Here is a 22,068-nt window from a genome sequence, read left to right as displayed (position 1 = left end):
ATCCTTTAATGCTTTTTATCTAGTCTTTGCTGAAGTTGATTGGTCTACATATAATTCTAGATATAATTCAGAAGCAGAAATTACAAAATATTCTGACTTAAAACAGCTTTCTGGCAGCACACATTTGCTGACTTCTGTGTGGGGACTCTCATATGGACGTAAGGAAGACAATACATTCCACAGTAGAACATTGCTCTGCTGTGAGGAACTGCTGTAAATCCAAAGAAATGTCAGTGAAGCAGTGGAGTTGCAACAAGGAAAGAAAAAACAAACAAACAAACAGGCATAGCAAGAAAAAAAATCTGACCCATCATCATGTCTGTTTTCTTGTAAAACAATCTCTGATCAAAATAGAAATGGTACAAATCAGATGACCAAGGAGAAGTTTAGACTCTCATTTAAAACAGCCTGTTATAACCAGGGGAAAAAGTCCAGAATGGCAATATGCCAGTTTAAAACTGATGTTTAAATACTATTTGTATATGAACTGGCTCATGCTACACAGATTCCAAAATGTGGTAAAATAGCACATCTATGCAACTTCACAGCAGGATAAACATTGGGAGGGAAAAAAAAACTGTGAAGGTCACATTATCAAATGCATCCAGGAACAAAACTAGAACCAGTAAGAGGACAAATGAATTTTAAATAATTTCCTTTCAAATTCCAATACTCTGCAAGTTAGGAGATACCAGGAAATCAAAGAAAATGTGTATCTGATACAGGCTACAGACACTATAATCATAGTTGCTTCTCTGTTAAGGTTAGGAAATAAAGTCTTGGAGATTTAATTCTTCCTGTGGTACATGCACAATTGCACTGGGATCAAAACAAAAGTCTTATCAAGTTCAAAACCCTACCTCCAGCAGAGGCCATAAACCACTTAAATTCATTTTTAGGCTGGACACATAATTTGAGACTTTTGCCTATGCAGGCAATAATGCATTTTTATTTTGCCTCCAAAAAAAAATGGCCAGCAACGTACTATGGTAGGCATTATGATATTGTGTGTTTTCCATCACAAACAAGAATGGGAATAAATAATAAAATCACATTTGGGAGATTGTGGGTTATGCAAGAACTAGCAATGCTTTGACATCTACAATGATTTTTTTTATGTTTAAAAAAAATGGCTCTAAGATGAGAAAAGCTCTGGATCTTTAACATTTAAAGATATCAAAACCTCCCTCTGTGTATCTTACTTTTATGCCAAAATATCTCCACTCAGTTCAATGGATTTACTCCCAAATCTCACTCTTTACAATTAGGAGTAGGAAAACCTCAAGTAGGCTTTCAGTTTCAAGATCTATGACAGTTAACTGTGGTAGGGAGTTGGGAAATTTTCTTCTTTCTAGCTTTCACTTTTCATTTTACTTCCTTTTCACCTTATGTCACCTGCAATTTTTAATTCTTAAAAATTAGAAATTGACACTATCCCTTTAATACATAAGCTACATGCATGGAAAGTTCTCAGCATGGATCAGACTCTGACCCCAAACTGTGCAAGTGATACATGCACTAGGCTGGACACCCTTCATACTTGAGGCAAACCTGGCAAAAAGAGTCAAGACTTACACTTTTTAAAGTGTCACAATTGAGACAATAATTTTGCATCATGTGCCTTAGCTGGCATAAATATCTTGGTAATTGTCAGCTTGGACACAAACCTAGTCAGTAACTTTTGTTTCACTTTACAGACATAAAGTAGGCTGCAGTCAAAATCAGTCACAGTCAAAAATCAGTACATAAAAAAAAAATCTGGAATTATTTACCCTAAAACTTGAAACTGCAGAAATTATTACTTCTGTACAGCTTCAGTTATTAAAAAGCTTGCTTCCTAGCCCTCCCCCTCTTTTTTTTAATACTTCAGGTTTCAATCATAACAAAATTGTATGTCTTCCTACAAGACAGAGTATTTATGCAGTAACATACTTGCAGATACAGCATAATTTTGACATTTACTGTAGTTCTGGAAAGGAAACAAGCCAAATGCATCCCTGGCACAGCTTTAATAATTTCAGAAACATTATCATGTAACTCTGGCTTACCATCTCAAAAACAGTAAGGACTAGTATTTGATCTACTTTGTGAACTCCCACTTTTACCTCCCAGTACGTAACTTAGTACTTCAAAATCGGTCTTAAGTGGGCTTCAAGTGATAGCTAAATCTCCTACTAGCAAAAGGGTAAATGTCACTCCTAGGGCACTGATGAGATTTTCTTTCCCCATTAGCCAAAATATGTTTTCCAGGAAGTAACTTGCAATACTAACTATCATTAATGCTCATATAACAGACTAGTAAGGTCATCCCTTGAAATACCAAAGAATGTTCTAAATTCTCAAGCTCATCAGCAGCCTCCTCAGAAATGCCTGAATTCCTAACAATTCAGCCAGTCTTTAGAATAACCCATTAGCCTCACCACCCACTTCACTCCGACCTTTCCAGGCAATAGTTCTGGAAGCTGAAACCTACTGAAATAGCATTTGGTAAATACCGTTTTACCAAATAAGACTGTTGGTATTATCAATTGAGTGCATTTATTAACCTTGCTTTGCCTTTTACATTCCACTTCCAAATTTAGGTGGAGGTGGTGATGAGGTGAGGATTCGAAATTAAAACAGTGGATATATAGGACTATGAGACAGCTTAATTTGAGGCATTTTTAAATGCCTCTCTATCAGTCTGTCAGAATTTCCAAAGATGACTTAGGAAAAAGAAAGAAAAAGCCCACACCACCAGAGGGCTGCTGCCTGCAGGAAAATGAAACTGCTGCATTTTAACACTGCAGTATAATTCTACCAGCTCCACAGAAGCATAAATAAAAGTGACCAAGTTATAAATCTTTTGTAAGTAGAACACACAGCATCATACAAACATAGTTTTACTCAGTGACATTTTGTTTGAGAGATGAGGGACAAGTGTCCCTAAGGAAAAAAACAACACAAGTCAGCATAAGCACAAATTGTCAAAATGGGATCATCAAAGCAATTTTCCTATTTTTATTAGGTAGTTAAAGCAATTTTAGTTTTGAACTGCAGCCACAAAGATTTCAGCATTTATGTTTCTATATTAGAATAATCAAAGGGAAAAGCTATGGAAGACAAATACAGCATGAAAAGGTATCACCACCTGGATAGGCCAACCTGCATGGTCCAGTCTCCTCAAGAGATGAAAATCCACAGAGGTACATTAAATAAAGTTAAGCTATCAAAAATGGACACTAGCAAAAAAGACAAACAAACAAAAAAAAAAAAAGAAAATCACTAGGGCTAAACAGTAGGGTTATCCCAGGCCTTTCCATGTTGCTTTTTATTTCTTAAAAAGCTATCAGTACTTACTGGTTAATCATGTCAGTCACAAAAAGCAAGTTGAGATTTACCATAATTTTACAGCAGAGCATCATGGGAAAGAAAAAAAAAATAGAGAAAAAAAGATAAATTAACTTGCCAAAGGCTCCACCCCAAGTCAATGGTGAGCCTGTTAGGGCCAGCGAAGACTACATAGTTATTGTTTCTGAATAATCTGCCTTACAACTGCACAATTGGATGAACAGAGCCTGTATTGTATATATCTCTACTACTCTTCCCCCAAGAAAGGGCCTGGCTACGACTCTGTAGCATTTTAGAGACCATCAGAGTACAAACAGGGACCCAATCCTTTGAGGACTTGAGTACCTTTAATCCAACAAGCCTTGAGAGTACAGAATAATCTGTCACACCTGAATTAGAACTCTACAGCATCAATCGCAAGATTGTTATTCTGCATCCACAATAAAAAAAAATTTTGACATGAAGTCATAGCTACACACAGTGTACAGTGCACTAATGCTCATCCACATCTGACATACTATATTGATTTGTAGCAGATGCAAAGTTTACCAAGAGAGCAGAAAAACAGCACAACTGGTACAAGTAAATAATCAAGGTAAAGATGGGCAAACCCGGATTTTAACACAGATTAACTGCTCTGGTACACTTCTCCAATCTTCCCATAGCCTGCACTGCCCTATTTTCACTGTTGCATGTGCCAGGAGTAACTGTTACTCACCAGTGCTAGAGTTTCACCTCTGATTACAAGGTAGACATAGCTTTAATCAAGATCCTTTGCCTTGCCCTGTTTTCAACTCCCACCATTTCAATGAGGCAAAAAAGGCTTACAGCAAACAAGTTTCCCCCCTCTACTGGACTCTTCAGAAATTTACAGTAGTGTAGACGAACATTAAACATGAGGTTAAGTTTGCTCTTCTAACCACATTTTTTAGGAATTCTTTAGAAGCAGTCCACCTGATTCAATGACAATAAGAGTAACTGATGACAGCATTACAACACAGACCCAGAAACCATGCCTATTTTTGCAGCATTTCCTCCAAGCAGGAAGAGCCACCTGGTAACAATATGGCAACTGTCCCAATCATGGTAGTAGTCTGGCAGTTACTTTCCCTAGCAAGGCTGCAGCTATGATAAAGTTAAGGACATATTCTATATCCTGAAGCTTAATGCAAACTGGTCAGGTGGTTTCAATATACGTATATCTGGAATACTAGAGAGGAATTGCTGCTAAAAATATTAAAACACTTGCATGCCTTAACATGTCTGTTAGCTGAGCAGACAGCCTTCTGCTTTAAGGATGAAAGATAGTAATTTGTAAAATGCTGGACCTGTATTTTCAATTTGAATTTAATTCATTTACAGCATCATTCCACTCTGTGCTCTAATTTGCTTAAATATCCACTGCAGAGGAGATGTATTCCTAGGCAGCTCTTAACTAGAACACTGCCAGAGGTCTTCCTCTGCTACCATAATTGAGAAGCTTGCTCATGGGTCGAACTCCCCTCTCATATAAACTTGTTCAAGGCCTCAAAAATCACTGGTATTGCACATACATAACTGAGTGGGGAATTTAATTAAGCAATGCTTTCAGCACAATCAGGAAACAACCAGAAGCAAGAGATGTGATTTCACAAATATGAGCAATGAAATAAACCACACACCCCAAAGAAAAGGAGCATAGGACAAACCTCAGAAACACCAGGACAAATCTCTCTTTGTTGGTGATAATTAGCGATTTTCATCAAGCTTTACTAATCCAAAAGAGTGAGAAGTTGGGGGGGAAGGAATTGTATATTTAACTACTTTCAAAAGCAAATGGAAAAAAACTGTTTTAAGGCTGGTGCTCACAAAGTATAAGAAACCTTAAAAGCTGTACAACTCACAGCCATGTCTTCTCAACACACACACACACACAAAAAGCCCACATTTAATAGGGCTATAGCACTTGTGTCATTGCCAAGTTGTAATATAATACATGGCTTTGTCTTTGGTGACGATTTTTGTAGAGACAGGCATTGCAACCACACAAGCAGCTCTCAGCCTTCCTCTCAGCTTTCTGCATGAAAGGACTACTTCAAATGCTGCCACTGTACCAAAATGGATACAGTGAGGAAATGCAGAGAGGGCTCCCTTCGTCCCACACTCCCTAATCACTGAGCTCAGCTTTCAAATAGAAAGGACCAAGTTCCAGTCCCCATCCTCCCATCAGCAGCAGGAAGTAGGCAGGAATACAGACTATCAAGCTAGCTGGGGATTCCCTCAGCACTAGGGAATCACAGTGTGGTTTAGCACCACTTTTTCCTCCTAACTTTGGTATGAGAGTTTTAAGGTGAGGGCAATACCTGAAGAGTAGCAGGATCCCAGCAATCCTAATCTCCCATATGCACACATGCAAAAGACCAAGTAAGTTTAGTATCTTAGCATAAAAAGGATTATATGCAGATAATGTAACATGAATTATCTTTCTTCTCAGTTCACAACCTAGGCAAGACACATGAAATTTGAAAGACAAAACATACATAAGAGAAAAAGCAAATAATACCCCACCAGCTCATCTTATTGCTGGTCCCTCTTCCTCACAGGGTAGGTGAGCCAGCATTACAAGCCTGATCTACAGTGCATTTCATCCTGGACCAAAGAAACAAAACAATCACATTTCCAAGAGTATTTGTGTAGAAATCTAGTGTCTACATCGCTAGCCACACATAGAATAATTAGGAAAGAGTGAACGAAGATAAATAGCCAAGCAATTCCATCAACATTCCCTTATGGGTGAATATGAAGATCTGGTACATCCTCATCTGCAGCTGAAGGACTGCTGTTCACCCTTTGGCAGACTGAAAAGGAAACAGTTCGCCAACCCTCACACAGCCTGCACTGCCCTATTTTCACTGTTGCATGTGCCAGGAGTAACTGTTACCCACCAGCGCTAAGAGTTTCACCTCTGATTACAAGGTAGACATAGCTTTAATCAAGATCCTTTGCCTTGCCCTGTTGTCAACTCCCAGCATTTCAATGAGGCAAAAAAGGCCTACAGCAAACAAGTTTCTTCCCTCTAGTGGACTCTTCAGAAAGCCTACTCTAACAGCAGGCTTGAGACAAGACAGTAGAAAATTAACATATTTTTGGTCCAGACCAAGCTTGCTTCTCCCAGAAACCAGCTCCTCAATTATTCTTGTTCTAGTCAATAGTGCCTTTAATAGCTAAATGACAAGGTCAGTCAGCTTATGGCACATAAAGCTGAACACAAAAAGGGATGACACTGCAAAAGCAGAGCTTGTTAATACATACATATTGTAGAAATTATTAACAAATATAAACATTATCACACTGGGGCTTTTTCTCACATATTAAACATATACTGAAAAAGATAGTAAATCAAAATTGCAAAAGCCTCAGGATATAAAGAGAGTATATTGTTTTGAAAAAAGCAGGCATCCAGAAGAGCACTTACTAAATGGATGCCTGAAAACAGGGTTTTTTTTTCCTCTCTGTATTTTTTTTTCCTTTTCCTTTTAAGTTAAGCACTTCACTGGAAATACCATGCCTATAATTCTCACATAGTGTTGGAACACTAAAACAAAAAAGGAAAAAAAATATAGTACTTGTATACTCTAAGCCACTTAATGCTGGCTTCTTTCCTGAATCCCCTCCTTGCACCCTGCATTAACCCATTTACTGTCAGTTGATGGTGCAAATCTTGGAACAAAGCTTTTGCCAGCAATAATCTCCTTTTGTCAGCAATTGGCAAGTTATCTCTTTTTTTTTTTTCAAACTCCTTAATTATAAAATCGCTGATTATTGTTAGATAAGAACCTCCACAGAAGGCATCTATCAGTGGTAAGCTACACAAGGAACAGTCCCTTCCAGTCCAACCTCATACCCTCCACTATCTCAGATTTTAAAAGTTTGTTTGAAGAGGAAAAGTAATTTTTTTTCTTGTTAAGTATACACCAATCTTTATGCAAGGAAGCCAGAGCAGGAACAGCAGAAGTCTGAAAGGCAGAAACTGCCTGGCACAGCCACGGAGTGCAAAACAGTAAGGTCAGCCATTAGAACTTTATGAAAGAGCTATTTAGGGCAGCTTTAGGACTACTTCAATCTATGTCACTTGACAATGATCTTTGTGGCCTTCAGGATATAATTCTCACAAACTAAAAACTGAGCAAGCTTCCAATTCCAGGTAGCTGTTCTGTTCCACCCACTCCAGCACTGAATAACCATCCATCAGCTACCTGCACCATCCTGAGGGTTATCCTGCACTACTATGAAGGCAGCAGTATCATTTGCAAGAGACTGCACCTGGATTTGTTTAAACACTGTAATTTTACCTTCTTTGTCAATATTGTTCTTTATCGTCAGTCTCATGCTAGACTTTCATTTATTAGCCTTTAAAACCTGTATCCCAAGGTCATTGCAAAAGAAACAGTATATTACTTTTTTATACAGTCCACAGGACCATGGCAATCTCACAGGCATCTCTGCCACAAATGACACATTCTAGAAAAAAATGTTTGCAGCTACATCAATAGCGAGTTATACACTTGTATGAAAGGAACCAATACAATTTCTGCTGTTCCACCTAAATTCCATTTGAACCCACTTTTCAAAACCTGTGAAGCAATGAAAAATATATTTTTGGGTGATTTTTTTTACGTAGCTTTTACCAGAATTTTATCAGGAATCTTTCTATTCTGTAAACAGACTTACAGGAATTAGTAAAAACATTATATTCCTACCCAAAATTAAATGCAGAACAAGTCAAACAGAACTGGATAAGCACTATTAATATGCTCTAAACACATGCATTTGAAATTAAGTAAGTCTGATTTGGTCATATCTGTGCACCTTTTAGAAAAACCTTTCTGGAAAGTTTCACATCTTCCAGGAAAGGCTGCTCATGGAAAACATGTGCAAACTATCCAGGAAAACGTTATTTTCAGTTTGCACTTGTAAACATTTATGTTGGAAGTGTTCACACAGCTGTCCAAGTAGAACATAGCGCTCTTATGCAACATACCCAACAGACAACATTCAAGAGTACAGTTTAAATCTTTAAATATTGTTTAAGTGCACCTAATTGCTAAGTGAGGTAAAGGCAGCTGTTGAAAGGTAACAAAAAAATAGCTGTTGGCCAGAAAATTTTTTTTTTTTAAAAAAAAAAGAACTTAAGGGAAATTTCTCTGTACTTACAGACGCTGCAGATGAAAACTGTTCATTAAGAACACTATTTACAATTTCATGTTACTCTACAGATCATTGTGAATGTTTTCTAGAAAGACAGTACTGTGTATGAATGAAATGAAAATGGAACAATCATCTCATATTCCATTAGTAGAAAAAAACAGCATTAATGAGTAGGATTGGTAAACATCTTAGGTTTAAAATAAAATCAGAAAATTTCTTTAAGATATTTCTTAATAAAACAACCCACAATATACGAAACATGTCACCCTTACCTAGTTATCACAAGCTTGTTGATCTTTCTGCTTAAGTCAGCTCAACTTCAAACCCAGACCAACTTCACAAAGGCAATTTACAGTATCTCACATTTGAAAAGGAGCATTCCTTGAGCATTCATTTATGTCTCTGCCTTTGCCTTCACAGAAATCTATACTCAGGCTTCCACCTCTTGTTATTTTGACTGTTTTCCTATATGCATAATACATTCCTCATGCAATATCTCCAAACTGCAAGCAATTACTTCCAAATTCCTCATTTCCTTTCAAATTTCTTCTGCAAGCTGGAATTCTTTCACCACCTACATTTGCTATATATTATTTACCTACCAATTTTGAAGTGGATATCAACATTTATTATCACAATTGCAATTACTGTTTCACTCTCTAAAGCATACAATATTGAAGACTTTCCAAAATGTAATGTTTAGAGTAAATTTATGGTATACTGAAAAATATTGCAATGTTGGAAAATCCAAAACATACACTGGCGGACCCACTCAATTCTGACAATTGCTCTTCTCATGGATTCATAGGTTTTCCAGAGACCAGAAAGAATTCCTGTCAAGAGGTAAATTCTACTGAGAAGCTTTTTTGATTTCTGCAACCTCTCTCATACTAACACAGTCCTTCTTACTGCAGCAGCACAAAATGACATCAGAATGATGATAAAAACTAGAAGAGTGCTGGAGCAGTGCAAGAACTCTATATGTGAAATCACTGCTCCCATAGTTACCACTTACACCTGAAACACAGATATATAAACAGTCATATAGTAGTGCTCATTTGAAGGTATCTGAATTTTAGAAACTCTTGGGGAAGAAAACTTACTGTGCTTTACAAAGGAAAACAGCCACTCAGAGTCTAGTTGAATTTTCAACATGTTCATAATAATCCTGCTATGATATTGGGGTAAAAGACTAACGGTATGATTCTACAAAGTTTCCAGAAGGACAAAGCTAAAAATCCTTTTCACTGTAGTTAGCAAATAGGAATTTGCTTTAAAAACAAACAAACAAAGAGTTAAAAGTCCTGAAAGGAATATCTGAACTGTGCAATATAGAGATGCCTGTACTCTGCAGTTAAGATATGTGGCATGGTGATCCTAGTTCACTTCAGTTAGTAATGCAGTACTTTTGAAGGCAAACAATACTTTTGAACAATCAGATCAAAGGTGTATATAAACTTGAGAAAGACCAAATCTCTCAAAACTCATAATCATTACTTGAAAATCCATTAAGTCTACGTCACTATGACATAACCTTTCTTGGCAAAATTTCATTCTTAAGACTTCTACTCTCCACAGTATGGCTCGCAATACTTTACTTCTATGATTACTAAATAACCATCTAAGTCTTCGCAGACTATAATGACAAAGGGTATGGATTCACTATGTTGAAAGAAATTTTTTAAGGAAAGTAAAAGACATATAAGAAAACATTAACAGAATATATACTGGTTTGTTTTTTGTTTAAAAAGGCCATGGGAGAACTACAATAATGATTTACACCTCTGAATATGATATATTCATCTAGACAGCTAAATAGAATAAAGCTGGACTCCTTAGATTCTCTCTAGATCCAACACACTGGGACAGCACTGAAAAAACTGTAGCAGTATGAATGAAAAGGAGATACTTTGTGTAGCGAACTTACCTAGGAAACCAGGCTTCTGAAATCACATTGTCTACCAAACACCCCTTGAATAGAATCACAGAATAGAGCTAAAGCTTTAATTTCAACCAAAATTGACAGACACATAAAAAATTAATATTTTTTTTCCTGCCAGTGTCATGGAAACAGGTGGTTAAGGCTGTAAAGAAACATCCTGTTTAAGCTCTCTCTGAATTAAAGGCTATTAAATTCGCTAAGACACAAATCTAATAATTTTTGGTTCCTTGCATAACCCAATAGATACTGCTGAACACCTCACTGATGGCTCATATATAATTAACATGTTGTACATCAAAATAGCTATAAGTTGTATGTTACACAATCCAGTAAAGGGACCCCCTACACTTTTTTGCGAAGGTCAAAGTGCTGTGAGTTTCAAGCAATACTCTTTGCATTGTATGTCTGCAGAATTGGGCTTAAAACAGAATGAAAGAAAAGACAAATGGATCAGCAACATGAAATTTTTCATCAAGTTTATCTCAAAGTGAACAGGGCAACTCCCACTTAGAGCCAATGTCTATTGCTTGTAGACAAAGCAGCATTTTGGTAATTTCAACTGGACACTGAACTGATGCCATAGCAAACAATGGTGCTGAAACCTATATGGTGACTATCACATGAAAACACAAGAAAACCCTCCAAAATGCTGAAGTCCTTCACAAGAAAAACTACAGTTCCTCATCTTTGCATTCGTTAATAAATATTCACTACAATATGAATTAATCTTCAGAGGTTTAAGGATGAAACTATTTAATGAGGCCAAAAGAATCACATGAAAAAAGATATTTGTGAAATTAAAAAAAAAATTAAAAAGGAAGGAATATGCAAAGAAGGTGATTTCACACAGAATTAGTGACAAATGGAGATAAACCTCTGATCTAAAAGTAAAACAGCGCTTCATAATCAGGTATGACTGGGGTTTCTCAAGGCACTGTTTCCATATGTGTTATTGTAACATGACACACATCCTTTGCTCATTACTGTTAATTACAATGAAAACCTCCTATAATTAATTATAGAAAAATAATTGGATAAAAAAAACCTCTTTCCACACATACCCATATATACATATAGTAATGAGCTTTTGCACTGACAGTTCTGTAAAATAATTCTTTTACTACAACAACTAAGATTATGCTGCTTCATGTATTCTTGCAAAATCATTCAAATAGAGATTCCATTAGCTATTCCTCCAGCTCATAAACAAGAGCTGCTCTGAATTCAGCTTATTACAAAAGCAAACCATCTTACTGTAGTAGTCAGACTATATGCTAGGCCGCGTTATTAAAAATAACTTCCCTTCATTCCTGTATCACTCCCACTACCAGCACAGACCTAAGCAGACATTTTTCAGCACTGCCCCATGTAGCCCTTTTCCACCTTTTCCATCTGAGAAGCCCTCTTCCTCTCTGTGGCACCAGTCACCCTTAGCAAGCTTGACTGATGCACCAGCCCAGGTGTGCACTCAGGACACATTTTCCATAGCCCTTTTCTTTTTTTTTTTTTTTTCTTCCTAATCAACACTTTCAACAATGGTCACTACCCACCAATTTGAACTGAAGGCTCTTCTGAGCCAGTTTTGCCCACCCACAGCCAGATGTCACCAGGTTCCATGACTGTCCCAGATACGGCAACTGGACCTTTTCGCAGGGGCCAGTAGGCTGCTATTGATAAACACTTTTCTTCAGCTATCAAGTTATCAATCAGTGAGAACTTCACAGAGAGAAAGCCAGTGAGAGTTCTACTTACCATTAAGTTCTCCTTCCATGACACCCTCTCTAAGTCTGCCCTGAACTATTAACCCACACCCCTGCCCAAAACTCCCTTCTTTTGATCGCAGTAAAAGCAGCAAAGAGTGATTAATACATTTGTATGATACTAATGTACCTGTGAGCAAAGCTAGACCTGTCTACCTGATAAAACTTTATAGAGTCAAGAATTTCTCACTCAAAATAAAAACTGATATGAAGATCACTTGAAAATGGATGGGACTTTGCAACACAATTTAATGCTTTCTTTCCATTAATCATTACATGTTGCCAGATTTCATTTCTCACTCTTCCTCTTCCCTTCGGGGGATGGGGGAAAAGGCGGGTATTCCAAATCATCACCTCCTATCTTCCAAACTTTAAAGTCAAGCTCTAAAGGAATTATTACAACCACTATTTTCTTCAGCCATATGCCACTGCAGCCCAAACACCTTTGTATTTGTAACTTTTTACACACAAGGAACATACATGTGGTTAATCAGGCCTTCACACTGCACTTGTCCTCTCCCTAAAATGCTGCAGGTTGCCTGCTTACCATCCAAAACAAGCAGGATGAGGACTAGCTATATGTACCACACACTGTTCATGCCATTCTGCATGCTCCCAAATGTGATTAGCACAGAAAACGCGAGAAGACCAGAATGCATCTTTCCATATTTAGCCATGTATGTTTAATACTGAGTTAGATTTCACCTCAGTGCATTATTCCGTTAGTCAAGGGCGGGTATAGCAAGGAAGACAGACTGACATCAGCTACTTTTAAGATTTCTCTTCCTCCTCCTTCTCCCTCCTTCCCCCCCCCCCCCCCGGTTTCTATGACACCATGCATTGTGCATTTTATGTGCATTCATGTGTGCAAACAGCAGAGACATCTCTATAAAGATCAGTTATATGATAAAACTGTAGAAGGAAACTTTCATCCTTGTCTAGCTGGCTGAATAACTGCAGAGGCCAACAGCAGCAAGCCTCTAAATACATCCGTTTCTTCTCCCTCCACCCCCACGTCTCTAATCACTTAGGAGGAAGATAGGAAGATTAGTAGAGAGGAAAAAAAATAACCAAAGCTGCAGATAACCCTTTAGGACCACAACATTAGGCTATGAGACATGGAGCAAAAGGTTAATGTTGCTGCATTTTCAGGAATCTCAGACACAATTGTATTTAAAGGGGAGGGAGGGGTGCCAAGAAGGTGAGAGAGAGAGAAAATAGGAATTAGTGATAAAGACAAAAATTAATTTGTCATGTACAGCTGGCTCTTTGATCACCTGGAGAATCCAGGAAAGGATTACCTGGAGAAATAGGGCAGTTTTGTTACCAATACACTGCTATTTTTTGGTATTTTCATTATCAGACCAGATTTTTGTAAGAATACAGCTGCAGAAGTAAGGGCTTATTGAGATATGCAAAGAATAAAGGTGGTAATCAAAACACTGACAGGGAGCTACCTTTTAGTAGCTGATACACTGAAGAGATTTCGGGGAAAAAAAAAAAAAGTCACTTTCACTAGAAGACAATGTCATCTTCATCCATGTCTCTGAACGGTTGCTATGGGGTTGTGAAGAGGAGGGGAAGGATGGGGGGGGGGGGGTTTATAATCAATCATCTCAGAAGAGCATTGCTTCTTTCAGAGAAAGATCTGGATTTTGACTGTGTCCCTAAGAAAATTGCGGACTGCAGAGCTGCTGCCATGCAGGGCAGTGAGGAAGCAGGCAGAGGAGAGGCAGCAGCTGGGGATGGAAACGCCTATTAAATCCTTTAGACAACAGATGGGCAAAGCTCGGCTGGGTTATAAAAAAAAAAAAAAAGAAAAGAAAAAATACACCACAATGCATCATGTTTTATTGTCCACCTATAATGAACAACACTTAACACCCACATGCCCAAAGAAGCCCCCCCTACAGCTGATATGGCTGATCTTCCCCTTTCCCTAAATTATAATCTCAAATCTTAATCGACTTTTGGGGGGCTCCTGACCCACTGAATTTGCCAGATGCTATTGTTTATTGCACCTGTTACTAAAAAAAGAAAATAATAATAAAAAAAAATAAGTAAGGAAGACATTTGGGCTTATTTTTAGGGTTTTTCTTCCAATTAATGCTCCCCTGCCCTTGAAGTGAATATGCCATCCAAGCAAGCAACAGTAAGTCCAGATCTTGAATGCATTTAAGAGATCTAATTATGTCATGTAGGGCAGAAGCACCTGCTCTCTGCTAATACCCTCCACTCTGTTTCCTCTTTTTAATATTTCTTACCATTGTTCCATTCAGGAAAATCTGCTGGGGGCAAGTTTCATAAACAAGCTTTAAGAAAAATAATTAAATAATCTCCCCTCCCCCCCAATCCCTCCTACAAAAACACAGCATAACCAAAATGAATTCTGCTACCAATCCTCTATTTTTCTTTTATTTCAGAACCTACCCTCAAAACCCACCAGCCCATCCATCCATATTTGCTAAATACCCACAGCAGTCAGTGCCACAGACATACTGTACATATTTCCACCCCCCCAACTGCACCTTAAGGACTACACCCTTTTCAATCATGATGTCATGAAATACTGCTGGTGACTCCCCCACTACCACCACCTCCTTGGTACTACAGGCTGTGAACCTTTCATTTCAATATAATTTGATTAAAAAGAAAATGCTCCTAAGTAGGGCAGTGAAGAAATTGATGTGAAAATTCACCACCAGCAGATCATCTATTCATCTATTTTTTCCTCTGCATGCACTCCGGCTGTCATCAGAACAACACCCATTAGCAGGAGTAATGAATATAAAGCATCCTGGGCTGCTCTTTTTCTTTTTTTCTTTTTAGAAAAAGGGAAAAATGAAGAAAAGAAGTAATAAATAAAGACAAAAATCCCATATGAATATTATCTCCACTAAACCAGCAAATGGGAAAACCTAAACCCTCGTATATCCCATCCCCAACACCTCACTGGCTGCTACAGCATCTTCCCGCTAGCGCCAGTGCTGCTGCAAAAGGACCAACCTGTCTGTCCTTTTCCTAAGGTTTTCTCCAAACGATAGGGTCCAACATATTGTGCATGTTGAGCTCCGCTTCCTTCTTTTCCTGTTGATGTCATTTCTACCTGGATCTGTAATTCTGCAATGTGTATGTGCTGATGAGATGGAATTTCTCTCTCTGCAGTTCTTTAAATTCCCACTCTGCAGCTGTGCAAGCAAAGCACTCTTTTTTTCTTTGCTTTAGTCCACTTGGTTGCAGGTTTTTATCTTCCTCCTCTTTCCTCTCTCTCTCACGTGCGTGTTTTTTCGCTGGGTCTGCCTGGGACGTTGATGGACGAATGAGTTATTTTAATGTTCAAAGAGGGGGATCTCCGATCCAAGCCCAAGGAGCATGATGCTGGTGATCCGAGCTCCGCACGCCTTGTTCTCTCTAGGAGCTGTTCAAGGGAGAGCCAGAGCCAGAGCAGCGGAAGAGCCGGAGCCCGCAGCTTTGATTGACATTAAAAGCAGCCAATCGCCTCGTCTTCCACCTCCTTCTCCCCGCCTCCTTCCACTACCTTTTCTTCTCCATCAGCAGCAATTACTGCCTCTGCCTGCCACAGAGCATCATGATCAATGCCATAGCAAACACCTACGTTTATCAATTTATTGATAAGGCATAATTAAATATAGTTTCATATGTATATTATTTTAAGATCAAAAAATACACTTTTTTCCTCTGAACTATACTCCATTATGCAGCTGTACTTCCAGAGTATTAAAGAAAAGCTGAGACTGTTGCAGGAAACAGAAAAGAAAAACAAACAAACAAACAAACAAACAAAAAACCCACAAAGCAAAACAACCTTACTTCTGAAAATTAACCTGAGAAATTAATTGATTCTACTAGATTCTGGAGAACCTACTTCTTCCATGGGGTTTACCATTTAAAAAGAACCTTTTTTTTGGGGGGGGGGGGGGGGGGGGGGGAGGGGAAGAGGGGGAGCAAGGCAAAGAGAAAACAGGTAGGAAAAAGACAGGGCCAATCCTATAACCAGTAAATCTGATGACAGACATGCTTTTGAGTTTGATTGGAGCAAATAGAGTTCAGATCTTTAGATAAGCAGCAAAAATGCCATGGCCACTATCTTAATTGACAGACAGTGGAAAATCCAGGGATTAGATAGTAATGGGAACTGATTACCAGATCCACAGGCCCTATACTAGCAGCATAAGAAAACTTTCACCTTTTCTGTCCAAGTACTTATGCCTGTATTTAACCTTCAGAGCTTAAGGAGTTGGATGAAATGTGGACTCCACAAGTATATTATGCTCAAGCCTGTGTATGGTCCGAAAGCCAAAAAGTACATCAGTTCAGCCAGATTCCAGGGCTATCAAGATGAAACTAATACATCACTTGAGTTCTGCTTTTATATTGTCTTCTCTGCTCCATTCTGGACAGAGAACTCGTCAAAATATTCTTGTCAAATTGTAACTGAGACACAACACACAGCAAGGATCCTCAGAGAGGATGAAGTCACAGAGGGAAGACTTGACAAGCATATAAAAGAAAGGCAGAGTGAAGAGAGGGTATAACTTGTACAAGGCCTTATCATTACCTGTTCTTCATTGAGATAAAGTACTATTTCAGGTTTGGTTGGGTTTTTTTAAAGAGCAAAATCTACCTTTTTTCAATACCTGTATCTACAAATAGCAGCTGCTGATGAAAACTGGAATAAAACTAGAAACTGGTTCTTTACCTGCATCACAGACAACACAACTCTACTTGACAGGTTGCAGAGGAGTTAACATGATGAGGAGGCAGGAAGAAACCACTCCAGTGGACTGAAACCTTAAACCAATTGGGAGGTATCCTCCTGTCTCCTCAGGAAACAAAACCCCAACACCTGCTTTAACCTCTCCCTGCTTGCTCTTTACAGCTCATCTTTACTCACTTTCAGACTGTGTACTGCAACAACCCATCAGCCAACTCCAAAACGCCTCAAACCGTTCCTGCTCCCCTCTCTCTTTGTGACCACACTCTGAGTGCTCTGCTGAGAGGGTTGCTTCTACATTTTTCCAACGGCAACCTGTGTTCCCTCCAACCCTCGCAGGTTTTTACTTTCTGCCCCTACTAAACTCACCATCAAATTGCCATTTCTCTAAGCTGCTTCCCCGAAGCTTTGCATTCAAGCACCATTCTTCCCCTACGCTACCACAAACCCAACAGCTGTTCCTCTTTCACCCCTTCATCACGGTCCCACCTCTCTCCCCTCAAGAGCCGCGGTGCGTCGCCTCACACACCTGAGCCCGTAGTCCCTCATCGAGGAGGGAGGAAAAGCAGTTGAGGAGAACGACACCAACAACCGACTCGGCACTTCCCAACACCGTCCTTGCCTCATTCTGTTCTGCAGCCCCCGATGGAGCCGCGGGGCGGATGGGGAAGGAGAGAGGAGGCAGCGGGCCCTGCTGGCAGCGTCGGCGATGTGGTGGCGGCGAGACACCGCTCTTCCCGCCGAAAGTGGGGTAGGGAGCCTGGGGCTGAGGGGGGTGCACCCTGTGGAGAGGGGCAAGGCAGGCAGGGTCGGCGGCCAAACGGGCGGCTGGGAGAGCTGCCCCATGGTGAGGGGTGAGGCACTGCCTGCCTCCTGGCACGGGATAAACGTGCGCTAGGTGTGGTGCAGGACTTGGACAGCGCAGCGCTGACGGACCTGAGGGCTCAAACACCCAACTGCCAGACTCAGAAACATTCGGCAGGACAATCTGGTGGGTCTGAGATGCCTGTGAAAGTGGCTCTGAAACTTCAGGCAGAAGGCACCTTCCACACACCGTCCCTTTGGGTTCATCCTTTCCCTAAGGCTAGCGAGCTGGGATGGGGCTGTTTGAGGTGAGGCAGAGTGACAGGAGAAGCATCTCCTGGCTGGGCTTTTAGCCACAGAAATCAGGTGTTGGGATGGAACCTTTTTCAGACCTTTAACTCCCCTTTAAATGTTGAGTCTGTCTTCTCTGCTGCCACCACTACTATTAAAAGGTCCTTGCACAGACAGTAAGGAGCAATACTGAATTATGGGAATGTGAGCGTAGCTTTCAGACAAAGGCAAAGGCCATTTATTTGTCTAAATTAGCAAATTATCCATCCCACCATATTAACAGTGAGTAACAGCATAGATGTTTACACTTAACCTCTTTTTAAATTCCAAAATCTGTATTTTAAAAGACATTTAATAGAAGATTTTGTCTGTATGCAGATAAACCATATCTGGGTCATTATAGCAATAGAAAGATGAACAATCACATAGTATTGGCCATCCAAGACCAAACTTGTGTATTTTATAGTTTGCTTCTGTTGGGCATTGGGGAAAATGAGTTACAGAGCCACAGATGTTATAAATCCCCACCTCCTGCAACAAAACATGGCAGGAGGTAGAGATCTGTGTATGGCTGGAATAAGATCAATAAACTTCCTAAACTTTACATGATACTGACTGAAAGATTGGTGAGTTTAAAAGAAACAAAACAAAGCCCACCATGAATAAGGCACACACACAGACACACACATAAACACTCAAAAAAAACCCAACTCGCACCCTTTGGTCTCATGTGATATTCTTCTGTATGGCTTATTGCAACAATTTTGACCTTTCATCATAAAGTCTTTTTGGGAAAAAAAATGTTTGGACACTTCTTGATTCCAGAATTATCAAATGTTGTTTATTTTATTTTTTCATATGGAGAAAAATCCCATTTATCTGTACCCCTTTGATCTGAAAATCCTTTGAATCTAGGTTATGTCCCCCTGGTGTGAATTACTTATACAATAACTCCCTCAATTATTTGAAGCCCTGTTTATCCAAATGTTTTGATGTTCCAAAAGTATTTTGAATAAACAGGGTCCTGCTGTCATTGGATATATCAGATATCTTTGGGCATGAATATAGGATGATTTCCCCTGACCTTATTCTGTATCATCTCATACTTAAATGAACAGGCAGTGTAAACTTAAGTGTATAGTTAGTGTATTGGCACCATCTTCAGTGCTTTTACTTATTTGTCCACTAATTCTTTTTGTTTCATTGTTATTAAAAGACAAAACCCCAGAAATTTTACTCAGGAAGGACTCAACACAGATGCCAGCAAAAGTTTTGCTTGAGTAAGGAGTGCATAAAAAAAGATCTAGAATGCTGCTCAGTTTTATCATACTTCGATGACAAAGCAAAATTATTTGCATATTTTGGCTTTTTTCACACACCCCCATTGACACTAGGTTGTGTCTAATGAAAGTCCTCATGTTTATTTGCTTTCTTAGACAATTGCTGTTGTCTTTTTTATTCCCATGAGATTTTTAAGGGTCAAGATTGATCATGAAATGATGCAAGAAGCTAGAGGAACAGGAAAGGAAAAGGTCTATAAGGACATTTTAATAAATATTTTTTACTTGTTCAATTGAATGTATTTGTGGAGTTAATAATGAAAAATAGGAAGTGTAAGGCTTCCAAGAAAAGGCACCAATAAATTTGTTTAATTACGATGGAATAAATCAATAGTAGTCTTGTTGTAAGAAGAGTTCATATAAACTAGGAGTTTGTCTCCAATTAGAATAACCTAATAACCAGTACCAATTATAAGGACATATTAAAGATAAGCAGGACAAAAATATTCATATTTGCCCTTCTAGGGCAAATGTTTATTAACAAAGTAGAGAACTTCTTTCACAGTATTAATTCCCCTGTACTGTGGACTGTCTGTCACTTTGCAAATATTAATGTCCTTTTCTCAAGCTTGCTGCTGTCATTACATCTGCCTCATAGATCTATTAAACTATTAAGAAAGATAAAGGTTTTTCCAACTTAATCAGGCAATGTGAAAACCTCTGTCTGAAATCTTTTCATACACTGAACTTCGTATTTCATAAGAATATGGCTATACAGACATCTCCATAGGTTCAATGTTTGAAGCTTTTGACTGGGTCTTGAAGGAAACCAAACTTGAAAGCAATCAGACACTTCAGGGTGAGGACTGGTATGTGGTAACTGACCTATCTTCAAGGTACAAGAGAGCACAGGATGTCTGTGTTGGGTTGTCAGATCAAGTGTCTACCTACCCTAATATTGTGCCTCCAGCAGTGCCTGTAAACACAAATGTAGGGAAGAATAAGTCCAGGTCAGGTGTATGTTATTCTTCCCTGCAGAACTCTCTCAGGAACCAGCTGTTTTTCAGACTGTTGTTTCTTTGTATGCCTTAGTCCTCAACAGATTTATTTTTGCATGAGCTTGTTTTTGTCTGCCCTTAAAAACTTGACACTATAGCATGTGGCCAGCTATCTCCTCAGATTATATGCATACTTCTCAGAAGACAAGTAGCATCTATTGATCAGTGCTCAAAACCCCCCAAACAGTAAAGAAAATCAAGTGAGATACCACTCTTGAAAACCTGCAGCTCTATGTATTGGTTCCAGCTGCAAGGTTTCTAGGCTCAGGAAGCCTAGAAACTGTAGAGCTGAGAGACCAGAGCATTTAGTGGTGAAGGCATAAAAAAATAGGTATGTGAAAACAGAAACACAGCTTCTGGCTGTGCTTTTCTGTTGTAGAGCAATTCCTTTCATTCAGCTTCTGCCACAAAATGCATGTGCAGTCTGATCACAAGCTGATGGACTATATCGTAAAGAAAGGACAGTTAAGCATATATTAGCAGCTATCATGGATATTTTATGGGCACTCTAACAATATGCAGTGAAGTTATGTGATTTCAAATACACTAAATAAAATAAATTTTCTAGAATTTTGTCATGGATGGTTCAGTGGAACAATCAGTTGACATCCTAGAATATCCCTGCATTTCTCTACAGAGGTTTCAAGTAGCCTAAAACTGGGATTAGCAAGTAAAAAAATTAATTCTCTAAACCAAAGGAGAACATCTACCAGAGGAAGCTAAGAGGTACAGTTTGAGTTAAATATGCAGTACATATCTACATGGATGGATGCACAATTCCTAGACAGACACCCGGAGCACTCATGGGAATAGGAAGCTCTGATGGCCTTATCCTGCTCCCCTCTCTGGCTGAGCAGAATGGAAGGCTATTAATGAGAATATATACGGATATGCACAAGGTGGATACCTCCTGCAACATGATTCACAGTCACTCTTTGCCATAGCTGCCCCCTCGTTCCAGTCTGCTCAGTTGCTGGCACCTGCCAGTGAGGCCAGTACCCCACTCCCCCCCCTGCCTCCCCAGTGCAAAGATGCTCTCACGTCTGGAGCTGGCCCATAGAAACCCCCTCATCTGCTTACTCTGATGTCATTTCAGCAGCCGTTCTGACTTAAGCTTTGCTAGTGATCACACATACACATGCTCACTCACACACCCATGCTTGATCAGTCGCTGCATCACAGACACACAGGCTCTTCAGCCTGTGATCTGTCTCCAATTGCGGTACTCACACCCCCATGTGCATATGCACACAGAAAGAGACCCCTCACCCAGGAAAGAGTTAGAAAAGAGTTTAATAAAACACAGGAGAGACTGTGCTGTTCAGGCACAGGGCATAGACACACACATATTCTGACTAGACAATTATGTATATGTAACCAGCCCTTTTTATTTGCCTACTTATTTTCCCACTCCTGTCCCTTGCCAAATCACCTAAACTTCTCTCCCTTTCTCCACCTTTGGTTCCTCCACCTAAACATCTCATAATTAGTCCCATGCGGTTCAGAACTGTTTCTCCCTTGCATCCTGTAAAGTGTTCCACCCCTAAGCAGTGAGCCCTAGTCTAAAGGCTGATTGGAGATTCCTTGATTTCAGTTCCTGTGCTCATGTGGGCTTCTGTTGATGGCCCCTGTTGATGGCCTGGGAATAGGTCTGCAGGGTATTATTTGGGCACCTCCCTCC

General features: G+C 39.4%; 1 protein-coding gene across 3 annotated transcripts in view; it reads right to left on the bottom strand.

Moving 5' to 3' along the window:
• Positions 1 to 15,668, bottom strand: part of BRSK2 (BR serine/threonine kinase 2) — a 317,883-nt gene extending 302,215 nt beyond the window's left edge. For all 3 annotated transcript variants that reach the window (XM_005149208.4, XM_005149209.3, XM_005149210.3), the window contains exon 1: positions 15,226 to 15,668. In XM_005149208.4, the coding sequence (XP_005149265.1) occupies positions 15,226 to 15,319 (94 nt within the window). In that variant the 5' untranslated portion in view covers positions 15,320 to 15,668. The remainder of the gene's footprint in view (positions 1 to 15,225) is intronic.
• Positions 15,669 to 22,068: the final 6,400 nt, after the last annotated feature.

Source organism: Melopsittacus undulatus, chromosome 4 (assembly GCF_012275295.1).
Source record: "Melopsittacus undulatus isolate bMelUnd1 chromosome 4, bMelUnd1.mat.Z, whole genome shotgun sequence".
Taxonomy (NCBI): Eukaryota; Metazoa; Chordata; class Aves; order Psittaciformes; family Psittaculidae; genus Melopsittacus; species Melopsittacus undulatus.
The sequence above is the reverse complement of the archived record's forward strand: the minus strand, read 5'-3'. Positions and strand labels throughout refer to the sequence as shown.